The 20,199-nt window shown below is 40.2% G+C and overlaps 2 protein-coding genes across 2 annotated transcripts in view; one reads left to right on the top strand and one right to left on the bottom strand.

Moving 5' to 3' along the window:
* The window catches only part of LOC110826532 (putative glutamate receptor), a 56,618-nt gene that overhangs the window by 11,341 nt on the left and 25,078 nt on the right, over positions 1 to 20,199 (top strand). The gene's annotated exons all lie outside the window — the stretch shown is intronic.
* Positions 1 to 20,199, bottom strand: part of LOC110826535 (uncharacterized) — a 37,392-nt gene that overhangs the window by 5,509 nt on the left and 11,684 nt on the right. Inside the window, exons 6-9 of the mRNA XM_087353654.1 lie at positions 15,263 to 15,511; positions 11,240 to 11,360; positions 8,601 to 8,695; positions 7,656 to 7,767 (exon numbers count right to left, since the gene is read on the bottom strand). Of these exons, the coding sequence (XP_087209780.1) occupies positions 7,656 to 7,767; positions 8,601 to 8,695; positions 11,240 to 11,360; positions 15,263 to 15,511 (577 nt within the window). The remainder of the gene's footprint in view (positions 1 to 7,655; positions 7,768 to 8,600; positions 8,696 to 11,239; positions 11,361 to 15,262; positions 15,512 to 20,199) is intronic.

The following is a 20,199-nucleotide window of genomic DNA, read 5'->3' as shown; positions in this document are numbered from 1 at the left end:
GATGACGGAGGCAGTGTGACCTCTGAAACGTTGGTAAACATCTACCAGACTACACAGCGCGACAACCCAGAAGACAGAAATCTTCATACTCATCGCCCTGATGACGGAGGCAGTGTGACCTCTGAAACGTTAGTTAATATCTACCAGACTACACAGCGCGACAACCCAGAAGACAGAAATCTTCATACTCATCGCCCTGATGACGGAGGCAGTGTGACCTCTGAAACGTTAGTTAATATCTACCAGACTACACAGCGCGACAACCCAGAAGACAGAAATCTTCATACTCATCGCCCTGATGATGGAGACAATATGACCTCTGAAACGTTGGTTAACATCTACCAGACTACACGGTGCAACAATCCAGAAGGCAGAAATCTTCATACTCTGATGACGGAGGCAGTATGACCTCCGAAACGTTGGTTAACATCTACCAGACTAAACAGCGCAACAACCCAGAAGACAGAAATCTTCATACTCATCGCCCTGATGATGGAGGCAGTATGACCTCTGAAACGTTGGTTAACATCGACCAGACTACACAGCGCAACAACCCAGAAGACAGAAATCTTCATACTCATCGCCCTGATGATGGAGGCAGTATGACCTCTGAAACGTTGGTTAACATCTACCAGACTACACAGCGCAACAACCCAGAAGACAGAAATCTTCATACTCATCGCCCTGATGATGGAGACAATATGACCTCTGAAACGTTGGTTAACATCTACCAGACTACACGGCGCAACAACCCAGAAGGCAGAAATCTTCATACTCTGATGACGGAGGCAGTATGACCTCCGAAACGTTGGTTAACATCTACCAGACTACACAGCGCAACAACCCAGAAGACCGAAATCTACATACTCTGATGACGGAGGCAGTATGACCTCTGAAACGTTGGTTAACATCTACCAGACTACACAGCGCAACAACCCAGAAGACAGAAATCTTCATACTCATCGCCCTGATGATGGAGACAATATGACCTCTGAAACGTTGGTTAACATCTACCAGACTACACGGCGCAACAACCCAGAAGGCAGAAATCTTCATACTCTGATGACGGAGGCAGTATGACCTCCGAAACGTTGGTTAACATCTACCAGACTACACAGCGCAACAACCCAGAAGACAGAAATCTTCATACTCTGATGACAGAGGCAGTATGACCTCTGAAACGTTGGTTAACATCGACCAGACTACACAGCGCAACAACCCAGAAGGCAGAAATCTTCATACTCTGATGACGGAGGCAGTATGACCTCCGAAACGTTGGTTAACATCTACCAGACTACACAGCACAACAACCCAGAAGACAGAAATCTTCATACTCATCGCCCTGATGATGGAGGCAGTATGACCTCTGAAACGTTGTTTAACTTCGACCTGACTACAAGGCGCAACAACCCAGAAGACAGAAATCTTCAATTATTATTCCTACTTAAACAGTTGCTTGCTCGTATTACAGTTTTCGGGTGTCTACTGCAGATTGTGCATTCATTCATAGGGGTGACCAAGGACGGGCAATCTTGAAGGGATTTTCTGTTTCCTCCGATTCAAAAGTCTGAGTTAAGGATAAGGTAGACAAAACACGTTGCACGGAAATCGATATTGTACCATAAGGGACTTTACGTAATACTTCACAACGCGGCAACTTCGTACTTTTACGCCGATAATCTGCACCAAGCTTGAGTACACTGCTGTTGTAGGTACGTACATAAGTGTCTAAAGAACGCGCCCGTCTTAAAAGCATGGCAAAATAATTTCTTCGTGAAAAGTTTGTAGTTTCTGAGCTTTTCAAGTTAGTCCCCACCTTTTTAAACCGAAGGTTCGTTGGTACTTCACAAAAACACCCTCATGGGCTTCAACCCAGGCCAGTTCAGTCTAGTCCAAGCAATTATTTATCCACCTTGTAATTAGGAAGAATTAAGTTAGATACACAGATTTTATATAAACTACAAACATACGCAAAGCACAAATTACTTAAATGAAACCTGGCCATTGCTTCAGATTCACTGAGGCTGTAAATTTTGTGCTTCATTTGTAATCTCGTTTAAAACCGTTACAATTTAAACATTGCAGTTTTACGCATCAGTGCCCGTTTTCAGGGTGGGAATTAACCATGAAATGTTTAACTGTTTTTAAAAGCACGTAATTATGTTACATCTTTCATGATTTTACGAGCTTAAAGTTTCGCATTCATTCGAATGAAGAAGTTTTTAATATGGTGACGGCTTATTTCGGCTAAAGACATTTATTACTTTTCTGAAGCGTTCGCTTTTCATTTCTGCTTACTGAATGCAACGTTCACCAGACATGAAGTTAACTGAACTGACACGTGACCTCACGTGACCTCTTCTGAAGCAGAATAAGCCTTCTTTCGTAAGTGACGTCTGTGGGTCTAAAACAGAAGTCCTGAACTCGGTTATCTGTTAAGTAGTCTTACAGCGGAATATGTTTGCTGTTGATACAGCGTCATAGAGCAACCAAACACTAAGAATCTTTTGCATAATAACACTTGGAAATTAATTCCACAGATAATGAACGTCTGAATACAGACACCAGATCATTATGAAGACGGAAAATTCTACAAACATACTAAAAGATCAATAAATGCAATGCATCAAAATGTATAATAGTTTTTAAAATAATATAGATTGATAAACCTGAAGATGATATCATAAAACATCGAAACATGTCGTCCAAAAACAAAAATAAAAGCTCTGAATAATGTAATGTCGTACTACGATAAAGGAGCGCCATAAATATAACATAATATACTTTATACTGGAAATGTTATAATATTTTAACAACATTATTTTAAATAAGTTTGTGTATAGACTGTAAAATAAATATATGTACTAAGAATCTTCTTAATGAGATCTGAAGAAAAGGAAAATTTGATTGCGTAGTCCTTTGAAACAGAACGTCTATGCATCCTCGATTGGCTATAAAAGAACATGTCAGATAAAGGCTCGTGTTCATAAATTCTCACGTACGTCATTTGTTGGGCGTATTGTCTATTCACACTTCAGTGCCCCTTTATATGATTTATTTTTACTGTGTGCGCAAAGTGAACGCTGAAGCTTTGCGGCGGGTCAGCCTACCATTCCGTTTGTTACACCTCAGAATGTCGGTTCTGATCAACTTTCGATTAAAATCTCACTTTCACACACTCGACAAACTTCGTGACGCAAGAGCGAGACTGTAGTGTCACGTGACACGTTTCCTGAATAGCGCCTTGAAATTATGCATCTGTTGAGTCAATCTTTTGCCGAATGCCTTTCGATTTTATTACGGTAAATAATGAAACATTGGATTTAAAAGAATTAAAGTTGGTATGGAGATGAGACAAGAACGTACCTAAACATTCTTCACGAAACAAATCTAATAATTCAGCGATTAAAATATGGTATTGGTGAGAAATCTTGATATGTTGCGTGCCTAAATTATGAAAATAATAATTCAGAGTTAACAATAAGAATAATAAGTAACAGAATTGTACACAGTGAAAGAAATCTGACTGGACATAGAGCCAATCACATGATCATCTGCGTATGTACCTATCGCTTTAGCCCATGAGCTGCACTGCCTATGTGTATTCCTGCAAACAGTTTGTAAAGTCATTTCACGACTACTGAGGCAGCAAGGACCTCTGAAACGTCGGCAAGCTTCTACCAGCCTACTCAGAGCAGCAACCCAGAAGACAGCCATCTTAAAGATGTTTATGGTCTTTTTCCATTTAATTTAAAATAGTAAAGAAAATATTCAGAACCTCCTAACCTAACCTAACCTAACCTAACCTAACCTAACCTAACCCAACCCAACCTAACCTAACCTAACCTATCTCAATCTAACCTAACCTAACCTAACCTAACCTAACCTAACCTAACCTAACCTAACCTAACTAATATTGCCGTGATATGTCTCACGTGGTTACACGCCGGCCGCTGACTGCAGAGGCACGGATGTGACCGGATGATTACATTTTTCTGCCCCGAGTCGTTCGATTTTCTCCTATCGATATCGTTAATCTGCCGCCCCGTACTGAGTAATGTGTCACCTGGGGAATGGACAATGAACCCGTAAGCGGCTGCAGTTAGACAAACAAGTCGCATCCCACCGCACGTGCAATTAATATCGCGATGATACCTGTTCCATTTCTCATTTTGCATGTTTTCGTTCGGTCCAGCCACCATCAGCGGTGCACACGTTCACGCCATATGAAACTATTGATTGCGACGTACAGAGTGGCCCAAAATGTACATTTCAAGTTTAAACTAGATTTTCTCCGCTATAAGTGATTATAATTTGAAGAAATTTTGCTGGAATATTGTAGTACCCAAGCCATTTATTTACTGAAAGTCGTAGTTAAGTTATCATCTCTCCTGCTTCGTATCTGGGAAGTCCCGGATTCAAAACTCGGCCCAGAGACCGGCTATACTGACAGTGGTTCCAAGAAAATTTTGGGATAACACCTTATATTTAACCACGACCGCTTCCTTTCACATATTTTTCAATTTATTATTTACTATCATAGTCTCACTTGATGCTATATAGCCTGTAAATAAATTCATCTTTTGTTTTCAGTCGGTTCTATAGGTACCAGAAAATTGCGACCTGCAGTACTAAGCAGCGAATATGCATCAACAAACCGTACATTCGATTATCTTAAAACCCAGAAAAGGTCAGAAGTGCGTTACAGTTTAAGTCAACCTTCGTCACGAAATTTCGCGACTCATTATCCAAAAGGCTGTATCAAACTTTGAGATGAGATTGTAAAAGATCGTGGAAACTGAGGACAACGCACTTAACACGTGGTAATATAAATGGCCTGAGATGCCGATTTTAACGGCACACGAATGAGATTTCTATGCCTCGTCGTTCATGTGAAATGAAGCTTTAAACTTGACAAGGGGCATTTCGGGGCATCCTGTCGGCACAGGCAAACCATAAGCATCGTAGATTAATGAAGAGTCCAGCGAACATAACAGAGCAATATTCGACACGAGTATAGGCGTACGATACGAAACATCGACTGGCTATCGAAAAAGGTAATGAGGATTATCGGTTTGTCCACACAGGCGTGCAACAAACCACTCGCGCTAAAATACACACACACACACACACCGCTTTATAAAAAACTGTTTTTCAACCTTTTAGTTTTTAGGAGATCACATCAGTGTTTGGGTTACAGCAAGGCGATGACGCGTTTTTAAACTAGGCCGGTTTGCACACAAACAAAGGTGAACGATATTGTCCTACAAGTTAAGATACCATGTCAGTTAAAATTATTTATTGTCTGGAATTTTTCCATCGTCTTGTTTAAAATAAGAAAGCACGACGTGTCTCCGTCTTCAGGTGAGAGGCACCTACTCAGTTGGGTCCGTTGGTTAGAGCCAGTCTCCGCCACTGAAAAAGTCCAGACAATGGATAATTTTAAGATTAATCCACCATCGTCAGAACCCTTTAGAACTTAAATTCCATATCAGGTCAAAATCTCAAATGGGTTTGTAGCTTTTGAATAATTAGATGATAATATGAACGTCAGTACGGTTTCGGAAAATATTTCAGAAAATATCACCCTTCCAGTCAAAGAGTGTGTAGGCCACTACAAGAGAAGGCAGCTCGACGAAATGTTCAGAATTCTCAGATGAAATGAAATATTTTAAATTGGAGTGGCTCTAGAATTCAAGTCAATTGAATGAACATCATATTGACAACAAGAATCTTATTACGATTGTATTAAGATTACAACTGAACTATCACGTACATTAAGACGTATTTTTCTTACTCACATTATTTTTTGTTTAAGTTGTCCTAAAATCAAATAAAACTAATCACATCCCGATTAGGTTTTAGACGCCTTAAACTTCGCCACCTTATGAATGTCCTTAGTAGCATCAACTCTGAAGATTGGGACAAAACTAGCGCGTACAGAAATGAATTTTCCGGCAAACTTTGTTTCAGAAGCACTGGATATCGTCGTGAGTATGTTGTCCGTTCATAAAAGAACTCCGAACAGCAGCCAGGAACATTTTTCATGGCGGGAAAGACGTTCAATCGAGAAATAAGATCGGCCCCATAAATCATCACGTGACACCGAATGCGTGATGTCGAGCCTCCTCTTGGCTTGTACGTTGTTCTGTTGCTAAAACAAACTCCTACGAGACTCCGTAATCAGAGACGGGCAGCTTCGACGCCTGCTGATGGCCTGACGCTGCTTCAACTGAATATGTTTGTAGCATAACCTGAGAGCAACTCAGAAGTAAATCTTTGATTACGAATGCAACTTTGAGTTATCGAATGATATGATGATTCATGAAATAATGATTATTATTTTCAAAGGGTGTTAACGGAAGTGGTCGTAACCTAATTTGTATGTAATTTCTGCTATTCACTGCAGAGAAACCTTCATCTGAGCCGAGGCTTTGATCCAAGACCCGAAAATATGAAAGACGGTCAGTAATTTAGAAGGAGACGTTCACTGAGTGTTTCGAGGTACTGTAACGGAATCTGGGTGGACAGACTGAAGACATCCACGACAAAACCTAGGAGTGTGTGTTAGTCCGGTTAAGTCTAGAAAAGGCCATATGTAGAGAGAGCAATGCAATAGTAGATTTGAAGTCTTATTCTGAAATTTGCTCCGAGTAGTCATAAACCCGTCTCACACCACGTCAGGCCATCCAGAAGTGAGTTTTGCTCGGGAATGTCACTCACCTGGTGGATATGCGACCTGCTTCACTTTCCATCACCTTCGCCTTTGCTCTTAGCAAGAACGTCTGTAGAATTCCCTTCTAAGCTACATTGACTGTGCGCGAGGCTGTATGGATCTGCGATAAAGGAACCTCTTCGCAGATTTTCGCTAAATCTAATGTGAATTAGTTAAACTAAAATCTGTCAATTGTGGCCAATCTCATAATCTGTGTGCGCCAAGTTACTTTTAACCCAAATAGCGGAATCGCCAAATCTCCATGATGACACCGTCGGCGCTGCACAGTCTAGGATATAAATTGTCTCACAGTGCTTGAAATTAAGAAGAAAATTATTATAGCGGAGTTCCTGCTTTCATTAAAATTGATGAATAATTATTAGACGCCCATTTTGAAGTCGGGGGGGGGGGGACGGAGGTCATGCCCATAAATCCTTGCGCCTGTCCGCAATCTGCCTGTTGGATTTTAATTTTCAAAACAGCGAACACTCCAGAATTATTACATTACGCGTGCATTACCTAACTGCTTTCCTTGTTTCAATATGAATTAACATGACATTTGTTTGCATTATAAATTGTTTGGTTGTGTTCACACTGGCCCGTGGATGGTTTTTTGTAGCAAGAGAATTGGTGATGATGGTTACTGCATTGTATTGTCAGTGAATTGCAAATGTTAACTTAGGCTATAATTCTACGTCCCTAAACGTAGATCGTTTTCCTCTGAAACCCGTGTTCCCTCTGCATTATGGTACAAGGCATGCGAAATGCTTCCCCGACATTTGGTTAACTGTAAACTACATCCTTGTAAATGTTGTAATAAACTTGAAAGCAGAGAATTGTTCCTTGACTACCTCAGAAACTATCAGCTTCTCAGTAGGACCCTGCTTGCTGTTATGAGTCGTCAGTATCGACACTGACCTTCCTCGTGTCCGGTGCTCACCTCAGAGAAGTTGATGTACGTTTTGTCCAGGAAGAATAAGGTCGTCACGTGACCTCCGAGCAGGCACGCACACACGTTCTTGCCGATGTCCGTCCTTTCCCCTTGGATGGACCTGTAACGCGTTGCAAAGATAAACTGGACACTGCAGAGTGTCTGTGTCAATGCGCCTTGGGCTCCAGGAGAACGAGTATGGAATTTAAGAGAGGAAATAGTGAGGTTAGGTTAGGTTTCTGGTAAAATATTTAGCAAATTAAGTTCAGCAGCGGCACTTGTCGGGCAAGTTTATCGAAAGGCTGAAGGTTTAACCGAAATCTTATGCACTCGTGATTCTTGATTTGATTCACTCTCCATCTGAAGAAAACTTACTAAAGGTTTTGTTTCCAGTAATATCAGTCTGCCCTAGTGTAATTGCAGAATTCTCAGGGTACTTATGAACTATTGAGCGTGGGGCGAAAGTTTGAATTTACTTTATTCGTTCCGTTTACTCTGTATTTTAAATTCTCCAGTGATTCTTTATGATCTCTCATAAGAATTGCTCTCTGAGTAAAGAAATTCGCTAAGCAGTGCCTGTAACAACTGCGTTGAATGTTATAAATTACACGTTTTCTGCAGATTTGAGTGCGATCCTCAAAGGTATTAATGTCCTTGGCCGAAAGACGATCCTTGTTCTGATAAAATAATGAAATAAAAGAACTGAACGCCAAAGAAGAGGATTACAGAACGTGATCTTCTTGAGTGGCGTTCCTAATGTTCCAATTAAACATATTTTGACCAAACTTCGCAGGAGAGGTCTTGAATAAAATATTTTTTCCTTGCAGAACAATTGGTTTAGATACGAGGGGATATAAAATTTTCTGAACTGAATGGTAGAAATGCATCATTAGCAGCTGAGAAAATGTCAATGAATAGAGTAAAAACTGAACATTGGAGAGCCCCACTCTTTACCTGCATCCCTGGAAGACTGCGAGTGTGACAAGGAGACACAGCACACTAGCGCCACTGCATGTAAAAGACAGAACTTCCAGAGCCGCGTCTTTTCCCTGTGAAAAACAAACAAACAACAACAGAATCGGCCATTCTTATAAATTTCGTGGTTTCACCAATTTGTGCTGTAAGAAACTTGTGGTGGCTCTTTGCTGCGTCCTAGAAGACGTTCGCTAAGTTTGTCACGTGACGTCTTCATGCGATTACAAAGTCGATTGGTTGGCACTCCCGTTTGGTTTCCCGGGTTCTCTCAGCACGAGGACGGCTGCACAGGTTCTTCGTCGTTTTACTCGGTCCAACCAACTGGACAGACTCAAACACGTAGTTCTGTGAACCACTGATTTACCACTCGGTAAAGCGAAACACAGTCCCGTTCCACTGGCGGTGGAAGTCGGATGAGGCGAATCATGAGCTTCGGGTACTCCTGCCAGTAGACGCATGCATCAACCACAATCATTGAATTTTCTAAGAAGAATTAAGTACCTGATTTTAAGCGAGTAATTAATACGAATTACAATTCACGCATCGGAAAGAGAAAACTTTACCAATGTTCACACCTGCTTGAAAGTGATAATATCTCTGTAGCGGTTTTAACAGATCGCCACAAAGTCTTAATAAATAGTCGCCATTTATAAAGAATGCGGCCGGCGACACAATAATAAATTTATTACAAGACCTCAGGTTCGAAATGATTTATAAGTGTTCGAAACCGTGAGACCGGAATACTCTATCGACAGAAAATTTCGAAGGCAGTGGTTTTATTCACGTCGATGTCGTACGGATTAAAATTCGATTGGCTTTAGTTTGCAAGCGGCGAAGTGCACGATTTCCCAGAGAACAGAGCACCGAAGTAGATGACAGTTACTGGCAAAGACGTGGTTTGATGAAAGACAGAGAGACGTGTGATGTTTGTGTTATATTTGTCAAGACGCAAGTCTTGGTTCTGTAGTCGTCATTAATACCTGAGGGTAACTCACAACTGTCTCTTTTGCAATCAGCATCAGGCAGAAACGTAGAAGACCAGCCTCAGGGCTCGTTAGTTTCAACCTGACAACTTACGACGCCATATGTAATCTGTTCAGCTGAGGAGGGTGTTAATACACTTAAAAACATATCATCCTATTAAAGAGAGGCACAAATATTCTGCGTTATAATTGTAGACTCATAATTAACTGTCTAGCATTGCAAACGTTTACTACTGATTACTGCAAATTTTAAAAAAAAAAATCATTTTTTTGTAGCTTAAGTGCGTCATGTTTGTGTTGAAATCAAATATATATTTATTATCTCAGTCTATACACAAACGTATTTAAAATGTTGTTGTTAAAATTTATATAACACTATAACACCTGTAGTATAAAATATCACAATAAGTTATTTGATATAACTTTGTTAATTCAATTTGTAACTTTTATGTTATTTTATTTTCTAAGTTTATCCATACTTCTTTCCATATATTTGCTGCTTCTAAATGTTTTTTATATGTTAAAGACAGAAAAATCTACAAATATACCTATAAATCAATAAATGCATTGTATCGAAATATATAATAGTTTTAAAATGATAAAAACGACGATATAAACCTGAAGATGATGTCATAAAACATCGAAACATGTCGTGCAATTAATAATAAGCGCCATAATATAACATAATATAACTTATTGTGATATTTTCTACTACAGATGTTATAGTGTTATATAAATTTTAACAACAACATTTTAAATACGTTTGTGTATAGACTGAGATAATAAATATATATTTAAAAACCATTTAATTTAAGGGATTTGTTGGAAATCCGACGATAGACCAAAATTGGTTGATTTTATGTCATGGTGCCAAAATGTAGGTGAAATATTCATGCACGGGGAGATTTCGTTCTGGCAAAAATTATTAGTCTGAAAGGAAAATTTTGGAAAAATACAGGCTATGTGGTCTTCTGCCTCTGCTGCTGTAGCGATCTGTAAGAAAAACACACCATTTATGATTCTCTTTACAAGTGGGGCTAGTGTCGATTCCACCTCATAGATTTGTTTTTTTTTCCGTGTTGGTATTAACGATTGCAGAAAATTGAACAGCGCGATTTTCGGGTACACCCCAGTGGCTTAACGTTCATAACATATTTTATGCAAATCAGTTAAATGCTGCAGACGAACTGAGGGACAGACAGACAGACAGACGCGATTATCCATTTCAAAATAGACGTGATGCAAAGAGCGAGTAACACCGATAAATGTCGGGGCAGCCATTAACCGGATTGAAAAGCGGATAAATACAAATCTAGAGCATGATTACGCTACGGTATTCCACCGAAATTCTCGCCTCTGCTTGGCCACTATTTCAATTTTTCTTATTGTTGTACCCGATGTGTGGTTTAAGCAGTCGTGTGTTAATTGCGGGATTATTTTATCCGATAAATATCACGAATGTAATCGACAGATTACAGGCTCACGTATGGAAACCCCAACTGTTAACTGTCCAATAAAATATCACATAACCTTTTTTTTTTTTTTAAATTTTTTCGATATGTGGAGCTTTTCAAACTGCGATTATAATACAACGAAATAATAGAGAATTGTTACTCTCCATTCGAATCCACTCACCACGTAATCGTGAACGTCCATGAGCACCGCAAACGTAGACAAATGACTGCAGACACAGCGCGTGTAGGTCTCGTCACTGAAATCAACCCGACAGCCACTCTCGTCCCACAAACCCGACTCCCTGTCAAAGAACGCAGACTCAACAATACAAAAATGGCACACGAAACTCGAACAACCACAACAACAAACGAGGTAGCCGAGGTTTGTCTGTCATTATATGGAACACTGACCATACATTCAAATATCATTCGACTCCGGAAGCTTCTGTACTTGGCACATCATCGTTCAATACAAATAGAAGAAAGATAATTAGTACAGATTGTATTTAAAAAAATGTAATAATATTTTACTTTTTTTTATATACAAAATGCATACATAATTTTGGTCGCAAATTAAAGGGAGGAGACTATTTGTGAGATTTATATGTAAATGGGAGGATAATATTAAAATGAATCTTGATTACATAGTTTGGGAGAAGAGAGAAGAAATTCAGCGAGCTTAGGTAAAGATTCGGCTATGGCCTCTTGAGAACGCGGCATTAGGTTATTTAAAGGGCATAAATTTATTTGCCCAGCTGACTGACTAGTATTTTGTGATGTATGCTTCTTATTAATGCAGTAAGTTAAAATTTCTTCAGAAAGAATTTTAATGTCTGGCAGCAAATTTATTCAAATCGTCTTCTCACTTATGAAATTAACTGAGAGTCATAGCAAACTGGATTTTAGGATTCCGAAGTCTTCGGCCTGTTTGATTTTATACAATCAGGACCAAGAGAAAAGGTAAAATCATCGAATTTCATGTGATATATTAATCACCTCAACGCAACAAGTTCATTCTTTCCCTTAAAAATGCACTAGAAAAGCCAAAGATGGAGCATACAGCTTCCCGCTTTTAAACATTCTTCATCTCTCTCTGAACATTTGCCACCTGCCGTCTGAACTTTGTAAACATCCCAGAAACTTCTTTAGTGGTCCGAGATCACATCCGGCACATCCCTCTTCCAACGCTGGTCCTTATTGACACTTATTCCCTCGACGCTAATCTGTCATTCTCGACGACAGCCAGAAGGCAGGAGACCAAAGTGAACGAGAAACACGTTTTGCGTGTCACTCGAACAACCGACTGATGCTTAATTACTTGTAGGATTTGAGTTTTCACGGCGGTGAGTCCGAAGATGGCCGTCTTCTGGGTTGTACCGCCGTGTAGTATAGTAGATGTTTACAGACGTTTCAGAGGTCCTTGCTGCCTCCATAATCAGGGCGATCCCTGATGATGGAGGCATTAAGGACCTCCGAAACGTCGGTAAACTTCTACCAGACTACACGGTGCAACAACCCAGAAGACAGCCATCTTCTTACTTACTTACTTATCTGCCTAACTGCCTTAAGTTTCACAAAATTAAAATGCTGCTTTCAATATTAGGACTGGCTGAAGACGAAGGGCCTAGTATTGTGTCCGAAATCAAGGTAATTCACTTTGGCCAACCCTCCCTTTCTGGAGGAACTGCTTAAATGTCAGCCAAGAACCTTCTCATCCTGAGATTTTCCTTTAAGAGTAAAGCCAAGGAGACCTCGAAACTGAGTACGAAGGCTTGCTTCCGGTATCATCCCAACGTACACAAATCACAGGAATCATGTCAGAAATTTTGTCAGCATTTGATGATTGTACTTGTAATAGAGGGGGAACACGAAATCCTAGCAAATGCTGTCTCTCAAACACAAGTTTATATACGGCCGCGTGCGTCTTAGAATCCGCTGAAATGAAAAATTTATCGCCAAATAAGATGCAACGATGGTCGTGTAGAGTGAATTGTTATAAGTATCACGAGAGTCTATCTCGCAGATGACGCTCAGAAGGTGCGTCAACGTCTTTTAGTTAATGTTTTGTTCACGAGTGAATTTGTAGAGATAATTCATATACATCCTATACACTTATTCGATTGTAATTTATAATGTCGTTCAAATGTAGATTTAAACGACAAAACCTTCCGATAAACCCTTTTTTAAATCTGTTTACTTCCGTTTTCAGTTCTCAGCACGGAAATATTTATTCGCAAGGAGCGACAGTTCAGTCACTGGAGTGAATTACACGAGAAAGCAATGAAGTGGTTCATTTTGATCTTACACGAGTTAAGTAACAAAGTTTAGAAATCGCGGTAGCATTGACAAAATGCAAAGTAATCTAGTGGAGAGCAATCTGCTTGATGAACAAGCAGCTCGGGTTCTTAAGTCCCTTGAGAATGATTCGCGATTCGACGATACCGTTTAGCTTGACTGCCACTAAACTCGAAACGAACTGCGCAGTGCGCAACACACGGATAAAAATGTGTATAAAACCGACTTGAAATATAGGCGAAACTTTTGTTGCAAATGATAATTTTGTGATGATTTCGCGTGTTAAAATAAAGGTTCTTGCCCTTTGCCCTCTAAGCTCAGACTTTGTCGTGCAGTAAATCATTTAATATCGATATTACGATGTGCACGTATTTAATAGTAACGGACAGACAACTCGATAAATTTTGTTTAAACGTGTGTGGGTTTTCGAATTTTATTTTACAGGTTAGAGGTTGTTATGGCGGTGCCGTCTTGGAACTGGTCACAGTGTTTTGGAGGACATTTGAATTTAGTTTGTAACTCTTCGATAAAGGGCGAAGATGGTATCAAATTATCAACTTTTACAGACTTCGGTACGGAATATGAAATAATATGGATTTCAAGTTACGATCTGCGACAAATATAACGGAGATTTTAAGTTTGTAGTGAGCATTTAACAATTACAGAAAGTAATTTACATTACTTATTTCAGTGTCGTGTATGTATTATGTTGGGTGAGGTTAAGAATGGATGGAATTTTGACTCCACTGTCTGTCATGCGTAAGTGTTAAAAATGCACGGTTTTGAAGCATGCAGAATGTAAGTGCAACAAGGACCACTCTTCCTTTGTTGAACGACTTGATTTGCTACTCTCCAGGTATTTAATTGGGGGGGGGGGTCAAACACACCAGCACAATGGAGGATTAGTGCACAGATCGCTGATCAAAACGATGTGATAAGTAAACAGAACTTTGGGCAATCTCATGGGATGTAAATTCGCTGCGTTCACCAAAGAATTTCACAGAACAACGAAACGTAAGCCTCAATGTGTATCACAGTAATTGGGTCGTCTGACAGCGTCACGTATCCAAAAACGTCGGTCCTTATACTTAACATTCATATGTCATTTAATATCGCCATATCAACTACGTAGATTGTCGATTACGTTTCGGAGATGGATAGGCTTGGCTAATGTTGGGGAGAGATTAGCTCGAAAGTCGTTGGAAGGCGCTGATCTCTTAGGAAGAACGCGGATATCAGGATCAGAAATCGAATAGGGCACTTCCAGAATAAGGGCCTGGCGCTTTTTGTTCAAATATTCGGCAACAAGGTCTTTATAACCCATTGATTTATTTTAATTTTTAACTGTGATATCTGTTTCTTTATCACTTTGAGATTAACCAGAGTAGTATGAAGCTGCACAGCGGATAATATAACCTCTGTCTACCAAAGCACGTATTTTACGCCTCTCAATAGATTCTTGTTCATTTTCTGCTTTGTAGTCATGAATTAACTTGATTTGTTTTAAATATAAACTGTGCCATACCGAAAAATACTTTAAATTATTATTAAAAAGTTTGCAAATGCTTCGTTTTTCACTCAAAATTAAACGTAGGACACATTGCAGTGGCTGATCGAGCCCGGCAAATCTGTATTTTATTTTCAACTTCATAGCGATTAAGTTGCAAAGCGCTGTAGATTGAAATGTTGAATTATTCGATGTGTGGCTTCATATTTACATGGCGACTGTGCAATGTGTGTAATTCCATCTCTTGTGGTGGATTTCCTTAACGGAAGTAGGAAATCAGGTGTTATAAATTATTAGCCTGCATTTCCCCTCTAAGCTCAGCAGACAGATGGAAATATTCGAAGAGCTCGGACTATGCAAGCGGCTCCTAAAATATGCTCACGGATCTGGGACTAACCTTACCCCAGACTGGCGTTCCAGAAGACACACCGCGCGCTGCCTAGCACAACGGCGGGCTCTTCGCCCTCGTGCAGACGTCGCCTGATCGTCACTTCCTGCGGGCCCTTGGCGACTTTCACGTGCTGCAGCAGAATTTGGACAGCCCCGTCCCCGGCCCGGAATCTCTCCATTCTGGTTTCACTTGCGTCCTGGATGCTGTAGCTGATGAGGACGGAGTTCAGAATCTTGGCCTCGGCGGTTTCGTCCACGAAGCTAAAACCAGGACACTAGCTCCATTAGCTAGGCATAGGCTGCTATCTTGCTGGCTAGCACAGGGGTAACACAGTCAACGCGAATTCGAGAGGCTGTGACTTGCATTACCTCAGACGGACTGAGTAACTAACTCTCTGATAGCAGAAACCGACAACACCAAAGCCCGCCACCTGCCACGATCCTGAGCTAACCCCACCCATTTTCCACCCTCACAGCCCACCTCCCTAAGATCCATCTTGGTATTACCCTCCCATCTCCTTCTTTGTCTGTCCAGTGGTCGCTTTCCAGGATTTCACACCAATATTCTCTATGAACCCCTTGACTCTCCCTCTTCGTGTGTGCTACATGTCCAACCCGTCGGAGATTCCTAGATTTCTCTGTCCTCACTTTGCCAGGTGACCCGTACAATTCACGGTAAAATCAAAAATGGGTCTTTACTGTCATGTGACAGCTCAATTTAAAAAAACGCGGACCCCCCCCCCCCCCCCCCCCCGAGTGAAATCACGGTCACTGAATTATTTTAACTGAGATTCAAACGCAATTTGTACGTCTCTGACATCATTTCGAATGAGCTCAAGTCGACCCTGGTTTGCCTCTGCGACTGAAACACTCACCCCGAAGGTGAAAGTGTCAGTTTGTTTGCGTTTACCGCCATTGCAGGCTAGCACAGCGGAGGTCAATCAGTGTTTACACAGTTTGTTTCTCCCTTTGCAACACGTGTTTCTGTTCACATAATTCGAATTTATGACTAAGCATGAGGGAATAATGTGGTTCAGCTGCCCTCGTGCAGCGAAGAACGTACTCTGAAATTTTTGTTATTTTTGGGATGGAGATTACGTACATAAAACAAACAACAGTTCTAAACAGGAACAGTCAGTCTGCGAAATAAACTTTGCATTTTCATTACTCATATTTGTAAAGCGCTCACCAAAACAAGAGGCTGAGTTTCTTGGAAATCAGTATAACAGAAGCTGAGGCAGCGTTGTCTTATATATAATTAAAAGTAGTGTTTATATTAAGTTACCTCAAAATAACCTTAGATAAACAACAAAAGGAAAGTTAATACAACCCCCAGTTAAATTCCGTGACTTTAACGCACCGTTATTAAATTTAATATTGCGTTCTACAGTATTCATGCCTGCAAATTATCCTTTCTACCTCATATTAAGCAAACGTCTCATTATAAAATTCAGCGGGGAATGATTCCTCACGTATACTTCCATCTTTCTTCCTTTCCTCTGTATCTTTCGGACTTCTACATTATTTCCTCCATTCTTCCCTGTTCTTTCACCATATCTTATTCTATCATTTCGTGGTCCATAAAAGAATCCAACGCTGTCATCACATGCAACATGCAACACTTTGCTATCTCGCATCACTGCTTAGGAAGTTTTATACGCGCCTTGCTATGTCAAAGTTTTCTCAGAGGTCTCTTGATTAGTTTGTAAAGATTAGAGTTCATAGTTTTGGTATTGTTTTTATCAAATATTATTATTTATAATAAATATAGTTACTGATGTAATATACGCTCGAGTATCAACATCCGGGGTCCGCAGTGGTCGCTTGGTCGCTGGGACCGTGGGTTCAAATCCCACTCAAGCCATGGATGTTTGTCCGCGTTTTTCTGTCCTGTGTACAGGTAGAGGCCTTGCGACGGGCCGATCCCTCACCCAAGGAGTCCTACCGAATGTCTATAGATCGAGCAAACGAAAATTTGGGACCTGCAGTGCTCAGGCACTTGAAGAACGGGTCGTTCCCAGTATCAGCGTCCATTCATGCAGTGAATATATGTCGCCCTGCCTCCCTTTAGTAACCTCACATGAAAACCACAATATGAAACTGAATCTTATATACTAAATTTAAGAATGTTATTAATAAATGTCAGTGATTGCAGTTTTACTGAAAGGAATTTGCGACAGATGCTTACATTTCTCAGCAGTCTTTCGTGCCACAAAATTCAGGACAGGCTTGAATACCCGACACGTGTTGGAAACAGCTTTTGCGACTAAAAGTTTCACGCACAGTAATCAGTTTCAAATATACTCGTAAATTTAACCTTTCGTTCAGCATGAATACAGTTAATATTCAGGATCTGTGGTCGTCACAGCAGCTCAGGTATCCCCAAAGCAAGAAGTCCAAAGGCGACAAAGTGTAGGTCTGTATTGTGCTGTTGACTGCAAGTGACGAGCCTCAAAGCTTAAAAGACGAACTGCTAATACATACGTTTCTTTCTAACTGCTGAAAGGATTTCGTCATGTCTGACGTCTGACGTTTTAAAGTTTTCCTTTCGAAAGTCGATAATCACCCAGCAACTGAAGATGATTATTTCCTGTTTTTATTGATCCGTAGAGTTTATTGCCGTGTTTACTGAAGCACTTCGGTCTGTGTACTTCCACCTTGACAATCCACTTCTCAGAGATTTTATATTTCCGCAGATTTATACGCCTCCATTTTCCTGACCATACTTTTACAAGCATTTTTTGTTTCACCTATACCTGATAGTGTCCACCCATCGAATCTTCCACGATTTAATCACTTTAATATGGCAAGTGCATGAGTATCCTTCTTGTGCAATCGTAATTTCTAGTTTTGTAGTGTTTTTCTCTGTACGCGAATCGTAAGTCCCTTAACTTTTTTTAATAAATTGAAATATGCCTACAAGTTAAAGTTTTGGGCTCAAATGAAAGCGGATTTTACTTTCTGTGCGTCAGTTCCGCTTGTGGGGAAAAAAAAGGATAAGTTTTAACCCGCAAAAAATGTAACGTCGAACTGCAAAAGTTAACTTCATGGCGAATGGCAAACTTTGGCATTAAAGGTGGAAGGCTCATGAATGCGTTGACACTTTATAGGGGTGTAGGGGGGGGGGGGGTTCATTTAAATTATTCGAGTCTGGATGAATGTACGAAGCCTTATATAACCGGGCTTTTCACTACCGATTATCTTGTGACTAGCAATGCGATTCTGGGACGTGAACTGGGGACGGACTTACAGACTCTCTCTCCTAATGTTGGCCCACAGGAATGAATGGTACTCGAGGCAAGACAGAGCCATCGACTTTGAAAGCATTACTCTGCATATCAAATATGCCACGGACGGAGTTTTTGCTTCAAACTGAAGTTAAAACATTTTTTTCTCCTTTTTTCTCTCTGAAGCAAAACAAACAAACAAACAAAATGTAAGAACAAAAATTTTATGCGGGCTCGGTAAAAATGAGTGGACAATTTTCGTTGACTGCAAAAAATTTGATTCGTGATAAAATATACTAATTTTAATTATGCCTGGCTTTGAGAATCACTCACTGATAAAAAAGTTTTGTCGTTGATATCGTGGTATTTATGTTTGTATTTCATTTCCTATTTTTAATTAGCTCGTCAAACATTTTCTAACCTATTTTCCTCTTCGCGTTACATTTACAGATTTCAGTCGTAAACGAATCAAAATAAACGCCTTGTAATTCGTCAGTACCCGGAGGCCCTAAATGTTCTTTAATCAGTACAGACTCAGGAGATGGACGGACTCTTTGTTCCAGTCTGGAACTGCAGAAATTGAATTTGCTTGGAAAGTTTCATTGTACATCTAGCATACGAAATTAATATTTGCGTCAAACTTATACACCACGTGCAAGACACGTGGTGTATACAGCTAAATATAAAAAAAAACATTTCTAGCTTAAACCATGTCCGTTGGTAAAAAAAAAAATCCAGACGTTTCAGGGATCACATCGTTTCTCATCGACACAGAACTGTTTATGAGTTGAGATACTCCCTGAAACGTTGGTGATTTCTAATCAACTGACACAGGTAATAGCCAGAGAGGGTTTTACTAATACCAGTCGCTGTTAAATCTTTGCAACTTAGACCGAATGTCACAAGATTTGTAATTTTCAAATATGGCAACCTTTTCCTACAGTTTTATAAACATATATCAGGGTAATATGAAATGCACCCCTTCATGGTTAATAGCACAAGAGAAAAAACATTTTAACCCTGGGTTTTTCTAAAAATAAACTCTACTGCAAGATTGAAATTGCGTGTTTAAAACATCGTATCTCTAACAACTGCTTTATTAGTGGTTAATAACAGGTTCATTCGCTAGATCAAGACCCTTGTTCGCATTCTGTCACTTTCCGCTTTGATTATGCTTGTGTTAGTAACTAGTGGGGAGTCTTCTGTTAATGACAGAAATGGAAACCCACACCCAGGAAACGATAAATGACCCCGGATAATTCCAATGTCCCTTATCGCGTGTTGGGATTGAACCAAAACCCATCTGGACACAAGGCTAGAACGGTAACAGCTATACTACTGTGATGGTTATTTTGTATTAATGACAGTGATTAGAATCAAACCCAGGGGTCAACTACACTAACCCCTGCTCCCAGAGCGACCACTCTCACTACTGACATTCTGGGACGAGTCTGTGATGACGCCCCCTCAAAATGCGCTTGGCTCCACATGTAAAGTGACAGTTATTCTCGTCCGCTTTCAGCGAAATTTAAATCGGCCACTGCGTTTTTAGTAAATGTCCCTAGTATCAAATTTTATGAAAATTCGGTCAATCGGTCTCGAGTTGTTACATGCGTGGAGACGAACTAATTGATTATGATAATCGCTCCACTGGGACTCGGGCCATCCTATTAGCGGTACCTGTGTGCAGTTTTGTGGACATTTTTCTGTATTAATCGTCTT

This window comes from Zootermopsis nevadensis, unplaced genomic scaffold (assembly GCF_977971745.1).
Source record: "Zootermopsis nevadensis isolate Lab colony 2312 unplaced genomic scaffold, Znev_1.0 Znev_ptg000022l, whole genome shotgun sequence".
Classification (NCBI taxonomy): Eukaryota; Metazoa; Arthropoda; class Insecta; order Blattodea; family Termopsidae; genus Zootermopsis; species Zootermopsis nevadensis.
Note: the sequence above shows the minus strand (reverse complement) of the source record. Positions and strands in the feature narration are given on the sequence as shown.